The sequence below is a fragment of the Crinia signifera genome, chromosome 5 (assembly GCF_055691185.1).
Source record: "Crinia signifera chromosome 5, ASM5569118v1, whole genome shotgun sequence".
NCBI lineage: Eukaryota > Metazoa > Chordata > Amphibia > Anura > Myobatrachidae > Crinia > Crinia signifera.
Genome location: NC_139221.1, coordinates 259,396,758 through 259,424,619, shown reverse-complemented (window position 1 = coordinate 259,424,619; position 27,862 = coordinate 259,396,758). Strand labels below are relative to the sequence as shown.

General features: G+C 43.7%; 1 protein-coding gene across 2 annotated transcripts in view; it reads right to left on the bottom strand.

Annotated features, from left to right (window-relative positions):
* Positions 1–27,862, bottom strand: part of MPP7 (MAGUK p55 scaffold protein 7) — a 372,855-nt gene that overhangs the window by 137,905 nt on the left and 207,088 nt on the right. For both annotated transcript variants that reach the window (XM_083188909.1, XM_083188910.1), the window contains exons 5-6: positions 22,899–22,976; positions 10,853–10,933 (exon numbers count right to left, since the gene is read on the bottom strand). In XM_083188909.1, coding sequence (XP_083045035.1) covers positions 10,853–10,933; positions 22,899–22,976 — 159 coding nt within the window. The remainder of the gene's footprint in view (positions 1–10,852; positions 10,934–22,898; positions 22,977–27,862) is intronic.

Below are 27,862 nucleotides of genomic sequence, written 5' to 3'. Positions count from 1 at the left end.
CGGCATCTGTGGGGAGAGAAATCTCTCCATCCACCTCCAGAGGTGGTTATGATGGTATGATGTAGGTCAAATTTGTGCCCTCTGTGTCCAGGCTAGCACGCTGTGTCCAAGCTCCTGAGGTGTCCAGCCCCCAGTGTGAGGTGCTGTGGTGACTGCTATCTCAGCCTTGCAGTTTTGCAGCTTTATTTATGTCATCGGGTATTCCGGTGGTTCAGGCAGGTTGCTGGGACTGTCAGGTGGCCCTGGTATGCGGCCTGTGTCTGCCCGACTCAGCCTCCGTGCACCGGGACCGGAGTTGTGAGGTGCGCCCAGCGTGTGGTGAGTAGCGTGGTGTGTGTGGAGCGGCCCAGCTTGTCTCCCCAGCGCGTGTGTTCTGGCCGCGATCCCGCGGTGCCGTGATCAGCGGGGCTGACTCTGCTAACCCCGGAGCCTGGTGGAGGGCTCCAGGTGGGCTAAGTAGGCGGCTCGTGGCGAGGGTCGGGGCTATGGGATGCGCCCGGCTCCTGCTGCTGTCTGGTGCGGTTTGGCGCGGGTCTCCCGCGCGCGTGTCGCGATCGCGCGGCACCACGGTCTGCGGGTCCTTCTCCGGTGGTCTGGGGACTAGATGGAGGGCTCCAGGGTCACCCGGGGGGGGCAGGGGGCGTTCGGTACCGGGGATGCAGCGGAGGTATCGTCAGCCGCGGCCGCTCACATCGGGACCGGAACCGGAAGTCCAGTACATATATCTCTAATAGAGTAATACGGCTCCCAACTTCTTATGTATGCGCACTTCCCAGATGGTATTGGGGCAAGAGCAGAGGTAAAGATTGGGGGAATCCTTGTGGAGTACAGTGCTCTTTAAGCACAGGTGGACTCGGCACAGGTGAAGCGGACATTGGAGTACCATCACCTTCTACACAGCCGGCAGCCGAGGAGATCCACCGCTAATCACTGTCTGCAAGGTGCGCCTGTAACACAGCCATCAGACGCACAGAGCACTCTCTCCTCCCGACTAAGCCCGCTGGACGGAAAAGTCTACAAATAGAAAGGAGAGCGGCATTCGCCTTACTGCCAGTATTGTGAAGCCGATCACCGGCAATACTGACTGTTCTGACTACCACCGGTCACAGGTAAGATTTCTCCGTTAAAGAGCACTGTACTCCACAAGGATTCCCCCAATCTTTACCTCTGCTCTTGCCCCAATACCATCTGGGAAGTGCACATACATAAGAAGTTGGGAGCCGTATTACTCTATTAGAGATATATGTACTGACTTACAGCTATCCCCGTTCTAATAAGAACCCGCACAGAGCACGTTAATACCATTGGCAAATGTGTATGTATGTTTTTGTTGTTTTAGTTTGTTATTAGTTTTTATTCATTGCATCTCTACTATTTTATTGAGTGTTAATAAATTTATATTGTGTACATACGGCGCCTATTGGTACTTTCTTCTACCTTCATAAAGGGCGAATGTTGTCATTTGTGGTTTGTGGTGTTTGCTGTAATTTGATGACCCAAATGTTGTTAATTTATATGGTCGCTATGTGATGGTTTAATAGCTAATTGACTGTAAACTTGCTTCATTCTGTGAAGTGGGAATATACTGATACACAAAACTACATAAATGAATGGCTCTTGAATGGGATTGTCCACCTATGCTAACTTACCAAGTTGCTTATCTTATGCACTCAATACTATTACAGGTTGAGTATACTTTATCCAACATGCTCGGGACCAGAAGCATTTTGGATAATGGATTCTTCCGTATTTTGGCATATTTTTTATATTTGAATGAGGTATCCTGCATTTATGATGTAAAAACACATCAAACGCATAAAATACACAAAATATATATTTGTTCATAAAACAAGGTTTTAAAACATGAAACAAAGTTTGTGTACAATCTCAGGCACTGAATTTGAATGCCAAGCAATTATTTTCTTGCACATATTTAGTGCTAGTAACAGATGGAGCCGCTCTAGTTGTTTCCACCAGCTCGCCATATTGGGAAAGCTGGCGGACGACAGGGACACAGAGAACGGGGTGCATGAGCGTCTTGTGCGCGCATGCCCAGTTCTTGGCAGCAGGGCCGGATTAAGCCTTTGGGGGGCCCGGGGTCATTTTAGAAAGGGGGGGCCCCTCCCACTTGTCATTACTGTCCACAAACTGCATGGGAGAATATAATACACTGTCAAAACTTGCTCAATGGGTAACTGCGGGGGGGGGGGGGGGGGGAGTTTGGGAGATTAATATTTACATTTGAAACATTGGTATATCCATGTGACCATGTTTCTTATTGGAGTGCCGTCCATATGCCAACGCTATCTAAGGAGCAACTTTCTGCTTCCCGGGAGGGCACCAGGTTTTTCCCAATTGTAAGTGGAGTGCCAGCCACCTTCCAGCATTATATATATATATCTCTCTTTTATATTTAGTCAGATCTGTCACTCATCCCCTGTGTATATAACGTTACCTCCCAGCGGGATACACAAACCCGCCCCCTAAGGGAAAAGACTAGTGTTCTATGTGTATAACGTTCCCGCCCAGCATTATACACAAACCCGCCCCCCTTAAGGAAAAGACCAGTGTTCTACTCACCCCACCCCCTTGACATCACCTCCCCCCGCCCAGCCAGGGCTACAGTACACGCCCACCATCCACCATTTCTCCACAGCCACCATCCACAATTACTCCCGCACCCCCCCTCTGCCAGCCCCCCCCAGACACCTGCGACCCCCCCCCTCCCGTGATTCGCGGCCCCCGCGAGCCTCCCTCCCGCGATTCGCGGCACGCCCGCGACCCGACCCCCCCTCCCGCGATTCGCGGGCCCCCGCGCCTCCCGTGATTCGCGGGACCCCCGCAACTCCCCCTCCCGCGGTTCGTGGCACCCCCCATGACCCCCCCTCCAGCGAATCGAGGCACCCCCGCGAGCCCCCCACGCCCACCCCTCCCACGTTTCACAGGACCCCCGTGATCCCCCTCCCGCGATTCACGTCACCCCCCCTCCTGCGGTTTGCGGACCCCCTCCCGCGATTCACGGACCCCCGCGGCACATCCCGCGATTTTAAGACCCCCGCCCACGATTCGCGGACCCCCCCTCCCGCGATTCGCGGACCCCCCTCCCACGATTCACGACACTCCCGCACCCCCCCCGCGCGATTTGAGACCCCCCTCCCGCGATTCATGACCCCCCCGCGCCCCCCTCTCGCGATTCGCAGACCCCCGCGAGGAGGAGAGCCAGCCACCTGCAGCAGCAGGTATGGGAGGGAGGGGGGAGCCGCCAGGACCCGTTGACTCACCACAAAGTACAGCTCTTAAGGCAAGAGCTGTCCTTTGCCATAATTATCGCATATGTTAGAGCATATGCGATATATTATGTCAGCGATGGGCGGCGAAGGGTTGCGGAGGGGGGCTGCGGATGTTAGAACATCCCGCCCAGTGTGCCTTGGCTCTCAGTTCTCAGCACTATTAATCATTGTCATATTGGCAGATAGGCAAAGCTGCAGCACTACTCCACTCCCATGCACAAAACCTTTAGCTAAAAAAATAAAAAATTATTTGAAAAATACGGTACTTGTTTCCTAGCACGGCCACACCGATTTCCATCGGGGTGGTCGTGTCGGAAAAATTGTGTCGATCGCATCGCATGCGATTTGGTCGCATGCGATGCGATCGACGCGACCGACCCGATTTTTTAATTGAATCAAATGTGAATAGGGTCCCTAGGACCCGATTTTACATTGGATTCAATGTAAAATATTCCCTAGACCCCCAAATTTGACTACGTAAACCCCACCCCACGATAGGCGCTTTTACATTGGATTCAATGTAAAATATTCCCTAGACCCCCAAATTTTACTACGTAAACCCCACCCCACGATAGGCGCTCGCCACACTATATATTCTCAACTCCACGCCGACGTGGATAGTAGGGGAATGAAAAGGTCGGAGGACGCGCACCGCCGCCTCGCTGCGCTCGCCACGCTTCGGGTTGGCGTCTATTGTGGGGTGACAACGGGCCATATATAATGTTAAATGGGTGATATTGGCCCATTTCACATTTTTAACATTTTTTCCTATGTGAGATGGACTTAATCAAGTCCATCTCATCTTGTGCCATTATAATGGCACAAGACCGACGCAATGCTCCTGATTTCAATGTTAAAAAATATTTTAACATTGAAGCCTATGGCAAAATCGGGGGCATCGCGTCGGTCGCGTCGGGACCAATGTTAATGGTCCCAACCGACGCGATGCCCCCGATTTTTCCTTTGCCGGCAAATTGGACCTGATTTCAAAGGAAATCGGGTCCATCGCGGGGATCGTGTACCTTAACTTAAAGGTACACGATCCCAACGATTGTGGCCGTGCTAGGACAAAAATACATGTCAACCACAGGTGGCCCCTAGATAGAGGGGGGGCCTAAGGGTACTGACCCCCTGTGCCCCCCCCCCCCCCTTAATCTGGCCCTGCTTGGCGGACCTGGCGCATTGGCGGTTGTCACACCTAAAGCCGCTCCAACGAGAGTGGCTCCATCTGTACATATCATGTCCTTAGTAGTGCCAGTTTCCGATGTCCCTGGTAGGTTTTTTAGCAAATAAAAAGTACATTCTGGAATGCATGGTTTTCGGAATAATTTGGATAACGGATATTTGGATAAGGGATACTCAACCTGTAAACTGTACATGGTTCTAGATTTTTTTCTGGCTGAAAATATCTTTATCTGATTTACTTCAAGGCTTGAATAACCAAACTGGTAAAAAGTGTTAAAAAATAAATATAAAAAAATAAATAACTCTAAAAGGACCCATTCAGAAGGCAAGTATCACAGGAAGACTTGGCTGGTCATTTCAGCTTTAAACAAGAAAAAACTTCCTAGGTTTACAAGGCGTTCAAAGTAAAAATAACCCATCATAATAACACTTCTCAAAGCAAAGTCTCACAAGAAATGTGAGACTTTGCCTAATGCCAGTCAAAACAAAATTTTTCATTTCGGGTGAATTTATCCATTAATAACATTAATGGTGAATATTATATGCTTGTTTCCAGAGAGAGGAGTAACTAGAACCAAAAATCAGAAATCATGATACATAAATCATAAACAATAACAAAAAAAGATGACATTGCTAAGAAATATCTAAACAAATACATTACTATAATTTGGTATGAAATTCCGACGGTCAAAATACCGACAGCTATTGATCGACGGTCAAAATCCTGACATGGTCAAAATCCCGACATATAGAATGTAGACAGGTGAAAAAGTCGACATGACTTTCGGTCGACAGGTCGCGAGGTCGACATTTGTTTTATTTTTATTTTTCAGTTTTTTGAGCCGAATGTCGACACAGTCAACATGGACACAGTCAACCACAGCCCCTCGCATCACTCGCAATGCTTCAGGCACGGTCCCTCGCTGCGCTCGGCACACTATTTTATTCTCCCGCCACACCCTAATGGATGGTAGGGCATGAAATACCGCCTGTCGGTACATGTCGGGTCAAAAAACAGTGAAAAAACCCATGTCGACCTGTCGACCGAAAGTCATGTTGACTTTTTCACCTGTCTACATTGTATATGTCGGGATTTTGACCTTGTTGGGATTTTAAAGGTCGGTATTTTGACCTTGTAGGGATTTTGACCGTCGGTCAATGGTTGTCGGTATTTTGACCGTCAGGATTTTGACTGCATCCCCTATAAAATGGTACAAATACGGGATACATACGGATGACCAGGGGCGGTGGGATGCTGTTGGTCAGAACACCAAAGTCAGCAGCCTGATGGAGGAGATCCCAACAGGTGTCAGGTAGGTATACTTACCCTCCCCAAGCCTAACCTTTTTCTACCTACCCTGCTACATGAACCTACCCCCACCACCCTGCAGCCTATCCCTAACCAACCCCCTTCTTAGTGCCTATACCTAACCCGCCTTCGCTGCAGCCTAACCCTAACCTTTACTCCTGCAGCTTAACCTTAATGTATGGGCTTATTAAGTCCTACTACCGCATTAAAAGTGCATTTTAAGCTTGTATGTTCTCTATGGTTGTAGAAAAAAAAAAAAGTACTCAGCATGAATCCAAGCAAAAGGGATTTGTTTATGTGCTCACACATGGTTAGTAGATGTGGTTATTTTAATTCCTACATTATTTTAGACAAGTAAAAGACATTAACAAACCATGCAGTCTCCTTCGTTTCCTTATTCCCTATTAACATTGCAATAAATTGTTTGCAACCGGATATTTTTTTGAAATGACATTTTAATAGTTTACACAAACACCAGCAATAAAATACATTTAAGTTTTAGATTTTATAAAGAAATTCAACCATTCCGCTCTTTCTTTTTCGCACTACTCAGGGGCCAATATGCCCAGAAAATGTCAGTTAGCAGGAACAAGTCAGCTTTTAGCATACAAAGGAAATTAACAAAACTGTCTCTAGTTACAGTACATAATTAATGGGTTTACAATTACAGATCAATTCTTTGAAATCTCCTTCGCCTTTCCATCAAGGCCTACAAGGAATAGGTTATTGGTTCCATGGAAACATGATACAATAAAACAAGTAAAGCTTTCATTTTAACCAATTGTTTACAGGGTTTAATATACAAACACATTTTTGCTTAGTCTGTTCACTTTAAGGGGGTGATTTATGTTGAATGCCCCCCCCCCTCCCAAATCCCCTTGGTACCATGCAAGGGGATGTGCTCGTTAACGCATACCCTCGCATGTGTCTGCTAGCAGGAGAAATCATTCCCTTGTCGCCGACCATGGAATGATTTCTCCACATTCGAATTTGGAATTAAAAGTCAGTCTGAACTGACTTCTATTTCCTTCAGTGTCCGCCAAAGATGGGGCAGTCGCTGATGTCCTGTGAAATCAGCCGCCCACCCCCGGCAGGCATCGGGCCCACCTGCGTTCCATGGGAACGTACAGCGTTTTTATGGGGAAGCCCATAAAAATCTGGACCTTCCCATAGTCCAGCCCCATTTCCGCCTACGTCCGCCCCCGGCCCTCCCTAACAGCAACGAACGGCCTTGTGAGTGTGTAACTTGCTGAAGCCGTTCGTTTCCGGGGTTTGCGCATGTGCAGAAGTGCCATGCCGTTACATATACCTGTATCACAAGCCATGAATCCATCTGCTTCCTTGTGAAGATCAAGTGCAATCAAGGTGTGTTATCCACTAGCCTACATAATAAAGAAACTGATCCCAATTCGGTCTTAATGCATGATAGCTGTCATCCCCTCCCTTTACGAAGATGATTACTGAATTCACAGATGCTACATGCTAGAAGGATTGTGAGTGATCAGGAGGACATTTTTGTAACGCTAGATAATATGATTGAACGGTTTGCTCGCAGGGGTTACCATAGAGCTGACCTTAACGCAGCAAAATCTAAGGTATTGAGCATTTCTAAACAAGAGGGCCTGACCAGAACACAGAGTGCCTGACCAGGACACAGAGTTGACCAAGATTGTGCCATGGATTAACAGTTATACAAACACAGGTACAAACATTAATAGCTACATTAAGAGATTGTGGCCGACGGTCAATACAGACCGGGAATTACCAACTTTACAATTCTCTATTAATGCATGCGTATTCCCGTGGTTGCAACTTGCGTGATCAACTAGTCAAAACTGACATTACAGATCTTTTGAAGCCAAGAGTGCCAGAACACTTTCTTTCTAAAGCCCCAGGGTGCTACCGCTGCACGGGGTGCACTACGTGCGGTTCTTTGTTGATAGGTAGTTTCTTTTTGCAACCCTACTGTAAGAAATACAGTATTAGACATGTGTTAAATTGCATGTCTAAATTCACTGTATATTTGATCTATTGCCCTTGCGGATGTATCTATGTTGGCAAAGCTGAGACCATTACACTTCGTGGAAGCTGGCCATACAGTAGCCAGTTTACACACTAATATTATTGACCACATTCCCTCACTCAAATGTTTTGGTAATAGGGGCCAACTATTACTTAGATTGGAAAGTAGGTGGATTTTGAAGTTAGATGCTCCGGCACCGCAAGGTTTAAATGAGAAATCGGGATTGCATTGTTTCTTATAGCAGTATTGGTGAATACTTGCAACTTGGGGACCGCTGATGTTGTTGGCCTCTGTTTATATATATATATATTTATCACTATACATTTTATTTTATTCCAACATTCTGCTTAGAGGGATTTCTCAAAAAGAATCTGTTTATTAATTTTCTTAGAGATTTCTTTGTACAGTATATCGACTTTGATTCTATAGATTAAACCATATAGGAATTATTGTGCATGAATTGGTTTTATGGTTAACTCCGTGCAAATTATGTATATGTATGTATATGTAACTATGTAAGTGATGGTTTTTTATATACTGTATATGTGTTCTTGTTTTTTTTATATAGGTGTTCTTGTATTTTTATGTTTATAAGGGATGGTTTTCATGGGGCTGTAGACGAGTGCCTCAGCCAACTCACCTTGCAGGCCGTTTCTTATCATTTTTGAAGTGCGGCTACAGGTGTGGAGGGCAGGGACGCTGGAGCAGACTCCCGTGATTGGTGAAGGTGGGGCTTGTGTAGGAATATATTACTCTTGTATGAGTCATTATGTGTTTATCCCCGACGACGGGCGGTTCTCCACCCAAAACATGTTGGAAAAGTTTGATTGTTCCTAAAGACTGATGAGTTCCGCTTAATCTTCTATGCTATATATATATGTATTGTATAAATATATACACATACACACAGATACCCCACAACTAGCTGCTGTGCCGGAGATAACCAATTTGCAGGGAAAACCCCAAATGCGAGTCCCGGCAGTCGGACTGAACATCGCAGCTCAAAGAGCTGCAAGTTAAAGTCCACAGGGAAATAAAAAAACCACAGAATCAGGTTATGGATAGGAGAAAAAAAAACCATCAATTCCACAGTTTACACAGAATTAGTGGGTTTCGGCGCTTTCATTCTGATTATTCATCTAGCATAAAAAAGTATATTTATTTGATCTTTGTTTGCATTTATAGTAGTTGTGGGGTAGACCCTGCTGCGGTTAACTGAATACCCCATTTAAGGGGATGCAGTTACAATCCCGGCGGTCGGGATCCCGATGCCGGAATCCCGACCGCCGAAATCCAGACACTTTCTCCCTCCGTGGGTGTCCACGACACCCCTGGAGGGAGAATAAATTAGCGTGCCGAGCGTAGCGAGGCACCGGGCCCGCTGCGTGGCGAGCACAGCGAGCCCGCAAGTGGGGGCGATCCACTTCCCCCCCTTGTCGGGATTTCGGCATCGGGATTCCAGCGTCGGGATTCTGAACGCCGGGATCCCGACTGCCGGGATTTAATACTGAATCCCATTTAAGCCTCCCATACACTATGCCACTTCTCTGAGGGGGGAAGAAGCATACATTGGCCCTTGAATCACCTGGAAACTCCCTGAGCAGCAAGATCACATATGATATATGGTATGTGGTCCTTTGGTATACAATATATATGGTAGGCGTTCCCAATTCCCCGCTGCCAGGAGGCTGCCTGAGTCGGGGGTCGGATGTGCAGCATATCCTATCTAAGACTCCGATGCGCACTGGACCGCGCATTGGATCAGATCGGATGTGAAACACATGCACTTTGCCCACTTTTTACCCGATTTCTCGGCCCGATCCATCGAAATCAGGTGAAAAGTGGGCAAATGTCACTAGTGTATGGCCGGCTTTAAGGCTAAATATGGAGCACTGAGCTATACTGTATATGGAGGATCGCCAAACAATATGATAAGAGACATGGGGCATTTTGCCGGAATGGATCCAGCATCCATTATTTAATTCATCGGCCAAATCCTGATGTCGGATTTGGCCGATAATTGACACTCACCCGGCCGGCGCTCGGACCGGGTGAGTGCGGCAGCGGGAGACGGCGAGGGAGCCTGGATGGAGCCAGGTGATCTGCTCTCACCCGGCTCAGCGGCGGGTATGTACGTGAGGGTGCGGGCGGCGGCGTGAGGGTGCGGGCTCCGGTGGACAGCGGTATGTAAGATGCTGCTGCTTACCCGGCGCCGTCCCCCCTGCCTCAATCCGGCATTGTGTTATGCCGGATTGAGAATGACGGAAACACAGCAGTTTTGACTGTGTTTCCCTCAAAAGCAGGTGAATTGACTGCTCTTCCGTCAATACACCTGCTTTTCGGCATGTCGAAAGATTTTGACATGCTGAAAAAAAGCTAATATTGAATACATTAGAACCCCTTCTGATGTATTAATGTTGATAACTGCCCTATTTTCGGCAAGACAGCAATTTCGACAGTGATTGAATATATACCATGATGCTCTAATACACATTTGTGAGGTAAAATTCAATATGAAGGTATAGATATTATTGTTGCATGTATTCTTACTTATCCTATCTAACCTTTAGTAACTAGCTTTATGCGTTCTTACTGGTGCAGTCCTCAGTGGGAGCACAGAGCCACAGAGCGCACTGTATCTCTCGCCCTCTGCTCACAGCACTGTAGAAACACCTGAAAAGTCTGGGAGCTTCACATCCCTGTGATGGAAGCCCCTGAGGCTATGTACACACATGAACCTCACCTCAGGTGACCCGCCACAGTACATGTCCACATATGGTCAAAAACTCCTCTGACAAACACCTTCTCTCTTTTACACTGGCTGCAAGTTGTCACAACATTATAATTTAAGGGTTACAGTCTGCCAACCGTATATTTTCTGGGATGGATGAAGGAATTTGATGTATTTCATCTTCCCTTAAAAGTACATAGGGAATGCTGAAAAAGAGAATACCAACTTCCACATAAATAACCCATTTCTTGCCTCTTAATTCACAGCTAATGGACAGTGCATGTGTCTGTCTTGCAGGTGTAACATGTCCTCACCTTGAGATTTGGTTTTGACAGCAGCTTCAGCAATTCTCTGATCTCACTGTTCAGCGGCTTGCTCTGCAGTTCCTCAGCCAGCTGTGAAAGAGACAGGAGTGACACCAAGAGCATTAACCACACGTTGCCTCACCCAGTGCGTTTGTGACAACTGAGAATCTATCTTGTTTGAGATTATTGCTTTCCAGTGTGCTCAAAACAGAAGCCAGCATGAACGAAAACAGACTATTAATCATTAGTTCTCTGCTTTGGGCCTCAGTGCTCCGGATTCCAGCCAGTTCTTTCAGCTGAGTTTAACTCAAGTAATCGTATCTGGCACTGGAGTCAGATCACATTCTGATTTATGGATACGGGGGTAAAGTTGTGCACTTCATTTAGGGGAATAGCTGTTTGCGTGCAGACAAAGACTCGCTTGTGAAAACTGAGGGATCATGCTTTGACACTGTCTATTAAATAAAAAAAAATTAATTTTTTTTTAAAGCTGCTTCTGAACGAGGTGGTAAAATCTGCATCGCTTCCAATATCCTACAGAGGATGTGCTGTTTAGGACTCAGGTAAGACACCCCCCCGAGAGTGAAACTGTCTGTGCCTTTTACCTTAGGTTGTACACACCGTAGGTAATTACATAGCTCCTTAAATGTAAAACCAGGTCAAGCACAAGGAGTAAGGAATGTCAGCCAACAGAGTCATTCACAGCGCTGCAGCTAGTAACATAAGAACGCCAATGGGGAAACTGGAACAGAATGTCTACTTTATTCATTGCTTTAATGATGCTTCTATTCCTAGTTTAATATATAATAAATGAGCTTTGCCGGCACAAACCACAATGAACCACATTTAGAAAATAAAACATTGTTGCTGCAGTGTAGATACTGTTGTCTCACGTAGGCCTGGCCAATCTGTGTCTCTTCAGCAATTGTGAAACTACACATTCCAGAATGCCCTGACACGGTTTTAGCACTTCCCTATAGCAATAAAGTGGGTGGGCATGCTGGGACCTGTGGTATCATAACAGCGATGAAGCCATAGGAGGGTATGGCCTGCATGAGAGCTTCATGAACATTTAAATGTACAACTAAAGTAGAACAGCGTTTTGGATAATAGAAGGAAAGTACATACACATTTAATATAGTCCCTGCTATAAAACAACAATAATAACTGAGAAAGTAATGAGTAACAGTACATATACGCTCACCTTGTCTGAGAACATTTGTCCTTATCAGTTTAAGGGCATGATGTATCAAGCTTAAAAATGTGATAAAGTGGCGAGTGATTAAAAAAAACAGCCAATCAGCTTCTACCTGTAATTTTTCAAACCCAGCCAATAACACAACAGGTAGGAGCTGATTGGCTGGCTTTTTATCACTCTACATTTTATCACTTTTTTAAGCTTGATACATCTGGACCTCCGTGTTGCTTGCAGTGTAAGCAGTAACAATCCTGGGAGCACTCACTAAATATATGTAATACACTAAGCAGCACATACTGTGGACTTTAAAGAAACATTTCTAGGCATATTTATTCATTAGGGAAAAGCACCTTGTTACAAAATACAATGTCTTTCACTGGATAGAAAGTTATCCCTATTTATTAATCCCTCCCTGCCGGTGACCTCTGTCACTGGGTCTCTCTGGTGAAAGCTGACTGACAATTCAAGCGGCAGCATCCGCAATTCACTTTGGTCATTCTCAGAATGGCGACAGCAGGAGTAACAACTGGTTTTCTTTTTAGTAAATAAACCAATTAGAATACATTGTGGGAGCATACCTTTTCACTATCCTTGTATACACAGGACATTCCATTATCGTGGATGATCTCCCAGTCTCCTTCTAAAGGGACAGATTTAACAATGAGTCATATGCTTGTTATCACTCATTTTGAATGATAACTGGTGCTCTAGCCCAATTCTCAACCTCGGTCCTCAAGGACCCCCAACAGTGCACGTTTTCCAGGTCACCTGGCAGGTGAAAAGGTGCACTCCTTTTTCACTGAGTGCAGGTGGAGCTAATTATTTCACAGGTGTCGCTAATTATTTCACCTTTGATTGTGTGTGGAGACCTGGAATACGTGCACTGTTGGGGGTCCTTGAGGACTGAGGTTGAGAACCACTGCTCTAGCCAATCAGCTCCTGTTTTTTTTAAGAACATGACAGTTAGGAGCTCATTGGCAGGTGTACCAGTTATCCTTCATGATAACATTAATATCACTCTTTAGTAAATCTGCCACCAAGTCTGAAGCCAGATCAGATTGAGAAACGATAAGTGGAAGCCATTATGCTAATGTGATTGGCTGTTGGCAATTGGATGTTATGATGCAAGTCACTTTACTTAAAGTTCCATAAACACTGGGCGACTATGCCGGTCAGCGCATACACACTGAGCAGCTTTGGCGCCAACGAAGGGGGGAAGACGACATTGCATAGCAGAGCGCTATGCAAAGCCGTCCTGAAAGCCGCTCATCTGCTGGTATAACCAGCAGATGAGCAGCTTTCCCAGCGATGTTACGGAAGCGCGCAGCAGCGCTCACCGCTGGGCCATACACACTGGGCGGCTTTGAGCTGAAAGCCGCTCAAACATGCTGTTTTAAAACGACTTTCAGCTCAGTCGCCCAGTGTGTATGAGCCTTAAGTCATGCCAGCATGTGACATCACTGTACTACCCTTTAGGAAGAAGAGACATTGGGGGGTATGCAATGTGGGATCACGGCTGTCGATCCGCGCCGACAGCCGTGATCCAGGCCCGTTTGCGGTCAGATCGACCTCATAATGACAGACGGGATTCAATGTCCCGCCTGCCTATGGGCGCAAAGGGGGCGTGGCCGCAGAAACGGCCATGGATTGTCAATCTGCGGCCTGGATAACGACAATCCACGGCCGTTATCTGAAATCTGGCCCATTCTGCCATGATCCCACATCAATGCTGTCGTTAATGACAGCATTGAATAGGGCGCCGCTGCTATTTCCCACGTCAGAAATAGCGGCGGCAGATTGCATACCCCCCTTAAACAGTTGTAACCTGTACAACAAATAGGGTGATACAGTACAAAGGTTTAACATCCATTATTTTCAATGCCAGGAGCCCTATGGGTAAGTGACCCCAAAAATCTAAGTAAACACTTCCTTCCTGATATAATAAAACAGTTAATAGCAGGTAGCAGCTGCATATATCTGGGTATATGCCACACATACAAAAGTGAAAGGGTATCAAGAAAATATGTACTGCATGGTGTAATTAAAATATAACATCAAAGATGAATTAAACCTTATTATATAATCTTAAAACATCATAAAACCTGTACAGAGTTGGTTAAAAATTTATTTAATTAATTTTAGTCTTGGGGGTTTAAAACTTGCCTAAAAAGCGCCTGTGTCTAGAACACATGTTACAGTGACTCATTTATGGCTGCCAATGTAGAATGTAAATAAGCCTACTCTTAGTATTAACTGTGAATCCTCCAATCCGATGTCTGCACAACATTATACAGTAGCATTCCAATAAATAACAGTATGCAATAAACTTTTAACTGAATAATTCTTCACAGCTACAATGTGCAACCTGTTGACTACCTAACACTATAGAGAAATGTATACATTTGTGTTTTCCAACCATAGGATGTACTGAAAAGTGGGGTAGGTTTTAAAATGCTTTACCGTAAAGATCCGTTTATAGATTCCTGGCGTGGCTTACAAACCGCATGTTACTGTAACCTCTTTAATACCTGTGAAGGCTATAGATAAAATAACTCATGCCTGCACGTTGTTAACATAATGTTCTGGCAATGCACACTAAGCACATTCATCCACTCAGACATCATTTGTTATAATGAAGAAAGCTGTCCGCCCTCTCGGAGACAGATAAATGAACATTGGGATGCAGTTGCAGTGTTCCCACCTTGTACTGCCGCACATTTTTCTTTTGTGACCTATGATCAACATTAACAGGGCAGGATCAGGTTACAGAGACAGGTTATGAAGGGAAAAAGGACCTATAAAAATAACAGCAGTGTAATATATTGGATAGATATATAGACAGTCAGACAGACAGACATATAGATAGATAGAGGTCTATTAAATCCACAGTGCAGTGAATAGCACCTGGAGCTACAGTATTCTAGATGAGCTTGCTTACACACGCTTCGATTTTGCCAGGTTTTCGATTAGATTTTGCTTATAGAAGCATAATCAAATCCAAATCTAATGGTTTCCAAGATGCTTTATCTGCATTTGATTCGATGCGCGCTCCCGGTTTTCTCTATAGCGAAAAGAAAAATAGACTGTGCAGGCAAGGAAAGATCAAATTCGATCCGGTAAATCGAATGTGTACACTGTGCCTTAAATGTAAATCAAATTTGATATTGAAATCTATATCGAATGCAGATCGAATGTGAAATCGAATGTGAAATTGAATGTGAAAGCAGAGGCCAAATCAATAGGGGGTGGAATAGGGGAAATCGAAAGTAAATCGATACGTGTGTACACACCTTAATTCTGACAAGTGGATCTCTGCTCGACCCCTCAACTGCGATCGGAAATCCAACAAAACTAGGTGCAGCAATGTAATTTTGTGCCCTAGTACGGAGACACTTAAGTTGTAAAATGATGGTTCTCACAACTAAACACCCACGAGTACTGGCATTCTCCGACATAGTAGCGCGCTGATTTGCCCAGCGCTGGAAGCTCCCACCTAGCATTATTGACAGTGCTTTGAATTGAATAGATCCGATAAACAGACAGACAGACGGATAGATCTGCTAGTTAGCAGTCCATCAAAATTACAGATCAACATAACAAAAATGTCAGAGCTGGTGGTCATAACCCTCCTGAAAGGGAGGGAGACTGCAATAGAAACAGAATTTGACAGCAGATAGGAACCACTTAGCCCATCTAGTCAGTCCTTTTTTTATGAATACTGTAACCTCCTCCTCCTTAAAACCCTTTTTAAGGGTATCCACAACCCCTTCTGTAACGTATAGTTTATTCAGATTTCCTTTGAACCTGCTTCCACCCAATTTCGGAGCATGAGCCCATGTTTTAATTCATTTGAAGAATGTTTCCCTCCTGGGCCTTCTTCAAACTCTTGATATATTTTAAAGTTTTTATCTCCTATATCCCTTCTCCAAAATACAGGTTGAGTATCCCTTATCCAAAATGCTCGGGACCAGGAGAATTTTGGATAACGGATTATTACGTATTTCGGAATATTTTAATATTTTGAAGTATCTTGCATTTATGCTGTAAAAACACATAATATACACACAAATATATTGTATTACCACATAAAATACACACAAATATATTTTATTTGTTAAAAAAACAAGGTTTCAAAACTTGAAAAAATGTGTGATCTATCTCAGCACTGAATTTGAAAGCCAAGCAATCATTGTCTTGCACATATATAGTGCCAGTTACATATCATGTCCCCAGTGATGCTGTTACAAATGTCCCCAGTGAGTTTTTAGCAAAAAAAAAAATATTTTTTCACTTTCTGGAATGTCTGGTTTTCGGAATAATTCGGATAACGGATATTCGGATACGGGATACTCGACCTGTATACATTTTAAGTACACTGAGCAAGTTACTGTATGTGGTCTAAGCCATGCACCATTTTAGGTGATCTTTAATGTATAAATATCCTTCTATAGATATGGCATCCAGAACTGAACACGGTATTCTAGATGAGGGTGTACCAATGACCTATACCATGGCATTATTACTTCTTTATTTCTCCTACTGATGATTCTCCCTGTGCAAACACCTGATTTGTCTTCCTCATTGCTTTGTTGCAAGGCTTCCCTGCCTTTAAGACACTATGTAATGTATGACTACTTACAGTGGTTCTCACACTGTGGGTCCTGACCTTCTCTGCAAGGGGTCGCGACTCCATGTTGCTGACCATCAGGCTGATTACTTTTCTAATCTCATTCAGTGATTCAAGGAGTCTGAACAATCTGTTGAATTGTCTGTTATTTTAGACTCCTCACATAATTTTGTGCCTCCACAATGCTGCCATGTATGTACTGTATGCTGACTACACATGTTATGTGATGACTTCTGCAGTAACTTACTGCGGTCCTGTAATTATTTTTATTGTCTAATGGGGTCCCAGAACAAAATAGTTTGAGGACCCCTGGACTACTAGATCCATTTCCTCCTCTGTAGTTTCCACAACACTTGATTTCCCCCCAAAGAGGTGAGGAGCAGCATTAGCCTTTTATTATTCAGGATGTGCAGAAAGATATGGAATTGCTACTCCGGTCATATTTTCCTCCTATCAATTATAATATATAAAAAGCAAAGTTTATTTTATTTGACTACATTTTAATAAGCACCTGCACTTGCAGATGACAGAGAAATAAGCAAAGTGATGAAAGAAACCAGGCCGAGGGGTTTAAAGTAGGAGAGGCGATGTGTAAATGGGATATTTCCTCAGGTTCCAATGTCAGTCTGATTCCACATGTATCTTAAATAGTTTTTCTTATATTTTGAATTTACACAGAAAAAAAAATGCGCACAAGAAAAACATCATAAGGGTTGAGATTAAACCACAAGTGGAACCGCAAGTGGAACAGAACTATAAATTTACTTGATTGTGGATTACTTGGGATTTTTAAAAATCCACGGTCTTGTATCAAAAGTCTCCTGTTTAGTAATAGGAATGGTATTATATGCCAGAGGAATTAGATTCCACTTACATCTCAGAATGTACAATAAACATGGACCCTTGAACTGCCGATTATGAAGCACTCGGCTGCTTGAGAGCAGCATAATTTGCCCATCTGGTGCATATAGGGTTAAGACTACCCATAAAACAAAAATGTCAGTGGTTACGGTCTTACTATAAGAAGACTGATTTCCATGCCTGCGACCAGGAGTTCTGACCAAAGCCAATTTGTGCTCAGAATCCTGTGTCTTCAGCAGTTTTTAATGTTGGTTTAAGAACATGTAACAGAAGATGTGCAAAGTCGTCATTTGGGAGAAAGGTTTTGTTTGTGCTATGTTTTATGTTCACTAATGTACATAATGTTTTGTTTCTTAATCTACTGTTGGATAGTCACCACTTTATTTAAATGTTGCCAAATCCTTGTCATGAAATGGAAAACGAGATTGTAAAAGGAATCCAAGGTACTCAGCACTGTAAAAATTATCCAATCTGGAGACACCTATGTAATGTATGTGAAAGAGGGCTTCACATTAGACAGGACTGAGAGCCAAGGAAATATCACATGGACTTAAACAGCAAGTAAAGGCTTTATATTGCTAAAACAGGATTTGGGTACCTACCACTAAATCTTTTTCTCTGATTTCAGCAGGGGACACTGAAGAGGAGATTACAGTGGGGTATTGATAGGTGATAACTGGGAGCTGGCACTTGAAAACAATTAACAAAGTGTGACTGCTCCTCCCCCTCTATACCCAGTCCCCAAGTCCGTCTTAGTAACTGTGCCCAAGGAGAGCTGGTAAGATAGAAGAAGAGTAAGAGAACAAGAACACACAAAACAGTGAACAACAGAACCAATAGAAAAGGTATCGAAACAACACCAGGCAGGAAGAACAGCGCTAGGCAGACATCCAGTGTCCCCTGCTGACTTCAGATGAAAGGATTAACCGGTAAATACCAAAATATTCTCTTTCATCCAGCAGGGGACACTGGAGAGTAGATTATAGTGGAGATGTCCCAGAGCTCTCCAAATCAGGGTGTTAGAGTGCTGAAAACTTTGCAGAACCACTCAACTATGCCATCAAACAAAGACACTTTAAGTTCGGAAAGATTAAAAGCCCATGCTGCAAGAGATCCTTTTGACAGGAAGCTGAAAAGGTTAATCTACGAGAAGATGGCGAAGATTGGAGTACCAAGCCCTGCGGGGCCAGTCTGGAGATATCAAGAGAACTTGATTTGTTCTTTCTTGATCCGTTGCTGTAGCAACAGAGGGAAGAGAGGAAGTAGTTAAACAAACCGAAACTCCCACCACCTGGGGATATCGTGATCCGGAAAGATAGAGGAAGCTTTTGGTTGTTTCTCGAGGCCATAAAGTCTACTTGTGGAAGACCCCTTTTCTGAATCAGAAAGCAGACCACTTAAGGATGAAGAGACCATTTTCCTGAATCTACATGCGGTCGACTGCCAATGTTCCACTCCTGCTATAAATATGGCTATCAGGGCTTTGGCATGTGTCTTTGCCCATTGTAAAATCCAGGATACCTCCCTCATGGATACTCTACTTCGAGTGCCACCCTGTTGATTGATGTATGTCCCAGCTGTGGCGTTGTCTGATTGGACTCGGATTGCTCAACCTTGTAACATATAATGAGCTTGGATAAGGGCTAGGAAGATTACTCTTAGTTCCAAAATGTTGATTGGTAACAGCACTTCCTGAGGAGACCACAGTCCCTGAAAGTGTGCTCCATTCAACACGGCACCGCTTCCGCGTTGGTGGTCAGTGCCTTGAGTTTAGCCACCAAAGGAGGGACACTCATGTTCTTGAAAACAGAGACACTTCTCTGGTGTAGAAAGAGATGTGAGCCCGACCACTGAAATAGGAGGTTGAGCTGAAAAATCCTAGAATGGAAGCTGCCGTAAGTGATCGCTAGAAAAGCCACCACCACTTGGTCTAGTAATATGATGTAGATGTGTACTGAAACCCGTCTGTGGCATAAAACCAGATGAATCATCTCCTGCAGTGCAGACACCTTGTCTAGTGGAAGAAACACCCCCTGTTGTGATGTGTCCATGATCATCCCTAAAAAGAGAATTCTCTGAGTAGGTTCCAACTGCAATTTTGGATAATTGAGAATCCAGCTGTGACGAAGTAAAATCACTTGAGTTGTTTCCAGATCCTGAAGTAGCTGATGTACTGAGGGAGCCTTTATCAAAAGGTCATCTAGATAAGGAATCATTGTGACCCCTGAAGGTGCAGTAATGTCATCATGACCGCCATGATCTTACTAAATACCCTGATGGCCATGAATATACCGAAGGGTAAGTGCTCTGAATTGGTAATGCTTCTGTTTCAATGCGATTCTCATACTATATTTTTGTTCCTCACCAACAAATTCTAAGGATGCGTCCTTGATATTGAGTGAGACCAAGATCTTGTCTTTTTCTAACCCTGCAATTGAATAGATGATTCCATCCAGCTTTGGGACTAGGAAAAGACTGGAATAAAACATTAGTATTCTTTGATGGAAAGTTACCCCTGCCCATAGTAAGTGTGAGATTGCTCTCCTTAAGGCAATCTCTTTGTCTATGGTAACAGGGCGTCCTGTGGTAAAAAAAAAAGAGGCGGAGGTGGGGAGACAAAAACTAGCCTGTAACCTTCCTAAATGAGGTCCCGCACCCAAGTGTCCGTGCAAGAACCTGTCCACTGATCCTTGAAAAAATGGAGACGGGCTCACACTCTGGGGTCCCTCAGATGGGAGGGGAAGCCATCATGCTGCGTGATACGCAAGATGGCCTCCAAAGCATATATTTCTTACTCAAAAAAGGAAAACTCATATGAGATTTGCTATAGATGTTATAGGTTGTATAAGTTTGCAACGTAAACATGCAACTTATGAAAAAAACATGGCATATGCTGGCCATGGAGAAAAAAATTGCATAGATCTACAGAGAATCCTCATAATTCAGTGTGACTGGTTTATGTACACCACCTCATGGAGCTCTTCCCTCTGACTTTTCAGACCTCTTGCTGTAACATGGCCATTTTCTCACTTTAATTATTATTAGTCTTCTTGTGATTTTATCACCATTTTTTTTTCTAACAACATGATAATAATAATGTAGATTCTTCCTTTCTTCCATTAATCCCTGATTCTCTTCCCTTTGCTTTCTCCTCCTTCTACACTCTCCCATTTATCCTTCTCCTTTGTTCTCATGTTTTCTAACTAGTGTCTTTGTCTATTCATTTTCAATCTCGTTAGATATGTACGTTAAGGGGAATACACACAGGGCAATTTCAGCCCCATTAAAAATGGTGCACAAATCATCTGTGTGTATAGCCTTGAGCGATGGTGGTGCACGGAGCAGTGCGTCGCCATTGCCCAAGGGAAAGAAAGTGCTTGCAAGGTCTTTCCTGCTAGATCGTGGGGCTCCTGGATTAATTTGCAGAGCTGGCATGGGTCTATATAACCTAGGCTCTGGGTCATGTAACACTGGACAGGCTTTGGGGATAACGTGAGCACAAGTGCCTTGTATTTAATGAAGGACATATGGCCTGACGCAGAGATAGATACAGTGTTCACAGAAGCTGTCGCTCTGGTTGCAACTGCTGTAAAAAATAAAAGAATATCATAGGAAGGGCCTGAAGGAAAAATTTGCCTCCTGCTGGCATCATAAGATGCATCATTGGATCACCATCACAACCACTTTAGTATAGCCACCTCACCTCTGCTGCTGAGGCCAGGACATGTACATCAGAAGAAGCAGACACTAACCTTGGCACTCCAAAAAGACTGAGGTGACACGCCTCCTTTTGGGAAGCTGACCACATAGTCATCCCCAAATTGCCTTATGTCAATTGTGCTGTGGTTAAGGGGTCTTGGTGTCCAACGTCGCAATACAGATCCCGCTAATAACAGACCAACTACCATCTGATATTTATGCAAATCATCGGGTTTTCGTACATCTCTGAATCAGACCCAAAGTGAATAGAGACAAAACATTACATAAAAGGATGGTCAGTAACTATCACGCATTAGAATAAAAAGATTTTAGAAAATCAAGTTCTTGATTGTTTTTAATTTTATGATATTTTTTAATTAGGAACTATGGGGGTTATTCTGGTTAATTCGCATCCCCCGTGCATTCGAATGAGGGACCGATGATATGAGTCTGCACATGTGCAGATGCAGGGTGCATGCGGCCATGACGAACAGAGTGTTCGCCAGGCACATGCACCCAACACTGTGGATAAGGGAGTGCCAGGGGCAGGTAGCCCATGCGAATGAAGACAGCATGCGAAGGGGGGTGGGGTGGAAGGACCGGCATTCGGCGTCTGGGGGACTCGCAAGGCTGCAAATTTGCAGCTTTGCAAATCAACCGGAATAACCTCCTATATTTGAGTACTGAAAGCCCCAGTTAGCCGAGCTTTTTTTTTTTATATAACTATGGATATTGTTCCACGTTCTTGGTATGTGATAAGGTACATGTAGGGCCCGGGAGGCTGCATTCATTTACTGTGGAGAATTATTACTAACACTAAATCTAACAACTTGCAAAAATATCAAGAACACCAACACTTCATTGTGCTGAGGTCGGAAGTCTGCTCACCAAAAGTACACACTTCACTTTATGCACAATGCCAGGTCCTTACACCGACACTACAGCCCTGAGACATATATTCTGTAGCCACTGACACCCTACCATAACACAAGTAACAATTAGCGCTTACTCTAAAAATAAAATGTTCCCACTACCAAGCGAGCGATCCCCAAGCTACTGTATACGTTTCTCTCAGACGCTTAATAAAACCTAATAACAGGTGTAATTTTTATATTTTTGCTTTCTAATAGAATTATAGGCACAGGAAATTAACTACTCAATCAACCCGATCGTTCAACAGTATTTTTCAATTATGACAGTTACTTGGAGAGCTGGAGGACATGAATCAGAGGTCCCATATGCTACAGTGTGCTCTGACAACCCCTTCCCTGTATTTTATATACCTCATTTGTGTAACATTAACTGTCATTTTTCTTCTCCTGTCAGCAGAACAGACGTCTCATTTGTCTATTATTCTAAGAAACTCCTCTTGTCTGTCACTTTCTCCAAACATTGGCAAATGGCTGGTCTTAGCTTCTCCCTCTGCGGTATTGCAACCCGTACTTTTAATAAAGGAACTACTGCGTCCAAGAATACCAAGGTGCTGGGTTTTTATTGCACACGAGTGAACACAAATTAAGGTCATGTCAGCAATAGATGTGTTGACAGCACGTTTGGATGCATTCTCAGCAGTGTATGGTTTCTGCCCTGGGAACACATACTGTATTTGTGTGGGGATGGGTATAACGGTTACACATATATGGCACAGAGATTATTTTAGCATTACTTACATCGTCCGCCAGGGCTGTAGCAGTTTGTATGATGGGCTGTGGGTTCTCTTTCTCATAGTAATGCAACTTTTCATGTATCTGGGAGAGAAACAAAATAAAATGAGCACTGAAATTAGATAAACACTTAACGTGGTTGGTTATTTCTGAACAATGAAAAGGTGAAAACTAGCAACAACCCCCCCCCCCCCCCCTTACATATTAGGGAAATACAAAAAAAAAACAACGCATGAATCATTTTATACCTTTGTTTAATGTAACCACCATGCATTGAAGACACATTCAATTTGTGATAACTCTTACATAAAATGGTCTGTTCTGAGATGACCTATCCAGTGAGAGTCTGTGATTTGATTCCCATAGCTACAGTAGAAGGACAAGGTGAAGGGGCAAGCAGCGGCAAAGGCAGGCTGAAAGAGGACACATCATGGTATACCATACACTAGTCCAGGGGTCTTCAAACTATTTTGCTCTGGGACCCCATCAGATAATAAAAATAATGACAGGACCCCAGCAAGTTACTGCAGAAGGTCATCACATCACACGTGTAGCCAGCAGACAGCACATACATGGCAGCATTGTGGAGGCACAAAATGATGGGAGGAGTCTGAAGTAACAGACAATTCAACAGATTGTTCAGACTCCTTGAATCACTGGCTGAGATTAGAATAGTCATCAGGCTGATGGTCAGCAACATGGAGTCGCAACCTTATGATGAGCAGGATGGGACCCACAGTTTGATATGCGCTGCACTAGTCTGATTTGGCCACTTTTCACCTGATTTAGATGGATTGGGTCGAAGAATCGAGTGAAGAGTGTCCAAATCGCATGCATTTCACATTAGATTCAATCAGCAGTTCCGTGCACATCGGATCGAAGTTGGAGATCTGACCTCCGACTCGGACAACCTCCCGGCAGCGGGGAATGAGCTTAATATCAATAAGCTCATTATCAGGCGAATGTTGGTCACTTATGTCTGTGGCCGTGTGTACAGCACACATACTCACAGGCTCTCACTGTGACCTTGCTCATTAAGGTCTCTATAGCCCTGAGATGTACAGGGGGTATTTATTGTGCTTAGAAACCATGGATAAAAAAAAAGCCTGATAATATCAAGATGTGCTTGAAAAGAATAAAGCCGAAAAATAACAAGCAATGCATTCTGTAGACATTGCAGATGAACATATGAATCAATACATCAGAGTCACATGAAACTGGAAAACCCTGACCAGGATATGAGATTCGTTAAGGGAAAGTGGCCAGCAACCAATCAGTCTCTATTATGTTTACAGTAAAGTGTAGAAAATTAAAACAAATATGACTGGTGGAGTTACAGCATATTTGGGCTATTATCTGTGCATTACTCATTCAGCTCCGACTTTATGGAACTCACTTCCCCGCACAGTTCGTGAGACCCCCACTCTAGAATGCTTCAAAAAACAGACTCAAGACTTTCCTATTTATTCAAGCGTTTCCTTCAGTCCCTTAAGTATTGTTTATGAAAAGCTTTTCTGTACTTCATTGTTTCTGTACTGTATTATATTCATTCTATCTGTTAAGCGCCTTGAGTCCTATTGGTGACAGAGCGCTATATAAATAAAATTTAATATTTATAATGGTCTTACAATAAATTACTCAGTTGTAAACTGTTGTCATTTTCATTAATTCAGTGCAGTTTACAATAAACTATATTAGCCAAGTTCATTAAGTAAATAGTTTTTAAGCAACAAGATGTCCAGGACTCCTACTTAAGGTCCACTCTTGACTTGGAGCTGAAAGCCGCTCAAAACAGCATGTTTGAGCAGTTTTCAGCTGAAAGCTGCCCAGTGTGCATGGGCCGGCGATGAGCGGTGAGCGATGCTGCACGCTCCCGCATCATTTCTTGGAAAGCCGCTCAACTGCTGGTATTACCAGCAGATGAGTGTCTTTGTGGACAGCTTTGAATAGTGCTGCTCTATGCAATGCCGTCCTCCCCCTGCTGACCAAACCGGGCAGGGGTAGAGCCGCTCAGTGTGCACGCACTGAGGGGGTTTCCCCCCTGCGATAATAGTGATCATCGCTGTCCATACACACTGGGCATAGTCACTTAGTGTGTATGGACCGAGGCTCATCGCTATCTTAATGTATGGGCTTACTGGGCAGCTGCCCGGAGCCCCTCAATTCGAGGTGGGGCTGAGTCTGTTTTTTCTGCGTATTACTATACTTAGAGACAGATGGCAAGGATTAATTTTTAAGTTTTGTTTCTGTTTGAGGTTGAGGCCAGTTGCACCAATGTACTGGACTGATTTTTGAACTTTCAGCTGCTGCACCCTACCATCTACCCACTGACCCTCTTGCAAAATTATATATATATATACACATACATACATACATACATACACACACACACACACACACACACACACACACACACACACACACACACACACACACTACACCTAAAGGGGTGTTTAAAGTATAATGTAAGATGTAGCAGCCTTTTCTTCCTCACCTGGTAGAATCTTATCATGGGAAGTGTACCAAGTCCCATTTATCATTGGCGTCTGCTGAAGTGTTATATATGAAGTCAGGCGGAAAAAATCTGTGCTATGCAGATGAAGCCATAGAATAACAGGGAATATGAGTGCTGTCTGTGCCGTGCCACCATATTGCAAAAGTAATCATATCCAACACTTTATGGTTCTACCTTTGCAAAGAGATTACCACCTTACATAGTAAATGTGGCATTCTTTTATTTCCATGATTTCTTATATATATATTTTTTTTTGGGCTACTTAAATGATCTCAGCATTTAAAAAGAAATTCCTTTGAAGCTGGGAGGTACGCGTTCTTAATTTAAAGTGTGACCTGACATGCAGCCAGACAATAAAAACTACTGTACACCACCAAATGTGAAGGGGAACATGGTACTAGCTTGATAAGAAATCAGCATATTCAATATTCTATAAAAAAAAAAAAAAAAAAACACAAAAGTAAAAGAACTGGGAATGACAAGCAATGAAAATTAATCCATTCATGAAAGAATGAGTGCATACATGTGGTAGCCTAGAGACAGACTTAGTGGTCAGGTGACAGCATATAAGAAACGATAAATAAATAAGAAGTAATAACACAGTTGAATAATAGGTTGATGTATCAAGCAATGAAAAAAGTGAAAGGACCAGTGCAGAAGTTGCCCATAGCAACCAATCAGCTTTGAGGAAGCATTTTTCAAGTCAACACCAGAGGAGAGAAGAAAATGGTTAAGAATCCTAGAGAACCACTCCATATCCATGGATGACATATAAGTACATTTGACTCAATTTAATGCTTAATGAATTTCTCAATAAAATACTTTTGGCATAGAGGCGCTGTGGAAAAAATGATGATTCTCTAGGGTGCCTTTGTGAAAATCATTTGGGAACCACTCCATTAACATTTTCTGGGGCATTTCAAGAGAAGAGGGCCTGTGTTTAGGTCCCTCCTCTATGGCAGCGCAGTAGACTCTGGATTTGTTTCAGGATGTGTGTGTGTGAGAATGAGGTGGATGGGGCAGGATTGGGGTATATGTGTGAGAGGGAGGTGACTGGGACAGGACCATAGATGAATAAGCTGTAGGATTGGCTGAAAACTGGTCACATGGATGTGGACAAAACAGCGGCGCTTAGGTTTTGGAGGGAACTCTGGTGTTCAGCGTTTATAACAATGCTGAGTGAAAGACACTTTGGATAATTCACATAACACTGATAATACTCTGTTGTAGGAGCATGTACAGGCTTCACTGCTACTAGAGAGTGACATCTGGAGGGGTAACAATGCTGGAAACAGGATTCTGCAGATTATACACAGGAGAATACGCTGTTTGGGTAAGGGTAGCTGAGGCAGTGCTGGGTATATGCAAGTGAGGTGGAACGGACATGAGGGTATTTATGTACAGATCTAGCAGCCATCGTCTACACCCCCATCGGCAAGCTACAAAAGTGTGTATGCGGGTGCGACTAGTCGCAGCCAAGCTCACTTAGTCATTGCGGCGATAGGTATACATGTGTATATGCTTCCCTGCAATGCTGGTGGCTGCTACATCTGTATACTGATGTGGCTATGGCAGGGATAGGGTAGAATATCATTTATATAATAGACTGACCCACCCCCACAGTCCTAACTTTGACAAGGTTTAAGCAGCATTTATGCCCCACCCCTGCTGTAGCTCCACCCACAGTATATACTGCTCAGACCACACCCACTCCCCAGGGGGAATGCCTATTTTGGCAGTCATGGGCACCTACATTTTTTGAGGACAGTCCTAACCATCTGTGTAGATGGTTAGACATGAGACTGAAGGGCACAGGACTATACAGGTATGTACAGTAAGGTACACTTAATGTAGGTTGTAAGAGACAGTACAAAGTCTGATCATGTTGATTCATGTTCTCATAGGCCCTTATTCAGATCTGATCGCAGTACAAATTGTTCTCAAAATGGGCAAAACCATGTGCACTGCAGGTAGGGCAGATGTAACCTGTGCAAAGAGAGTTAGATTTGTGTGAATTATTTTGTTTCTGTGCAGGGTAAATACTGGCAGCATTATTTTTACACTGCAATTTCGATTTCAGTTTCAACACACCCCACCCAAATTTAACTCTCTCTGCACATGTTACATCTGCCCCACCTGCAGTGCACATGGTTTTGCCCATTTTGAGAACAAAATTGTACTGCGATCAGATCTGAATAAGGGCCATAATGCAGTATATCACTTGGTATTTGCTATTTTAAAAAGGGATAATTATGTATAATCAGGCCTGAGATTTTTTTGACAGTAAGTGTACAGGAAAAGATGGAGGGAGGGGTCACAGTATAAACACATTCTCGTGGCATGTTTAAACTTCACACTCAGCCACATGGGAACTAACAGAATAGGCACAAACATGTAATGTAACTACAGCAAAAACTTACAATACTTTCATAGTATGGAGTACAAACAATTCTCC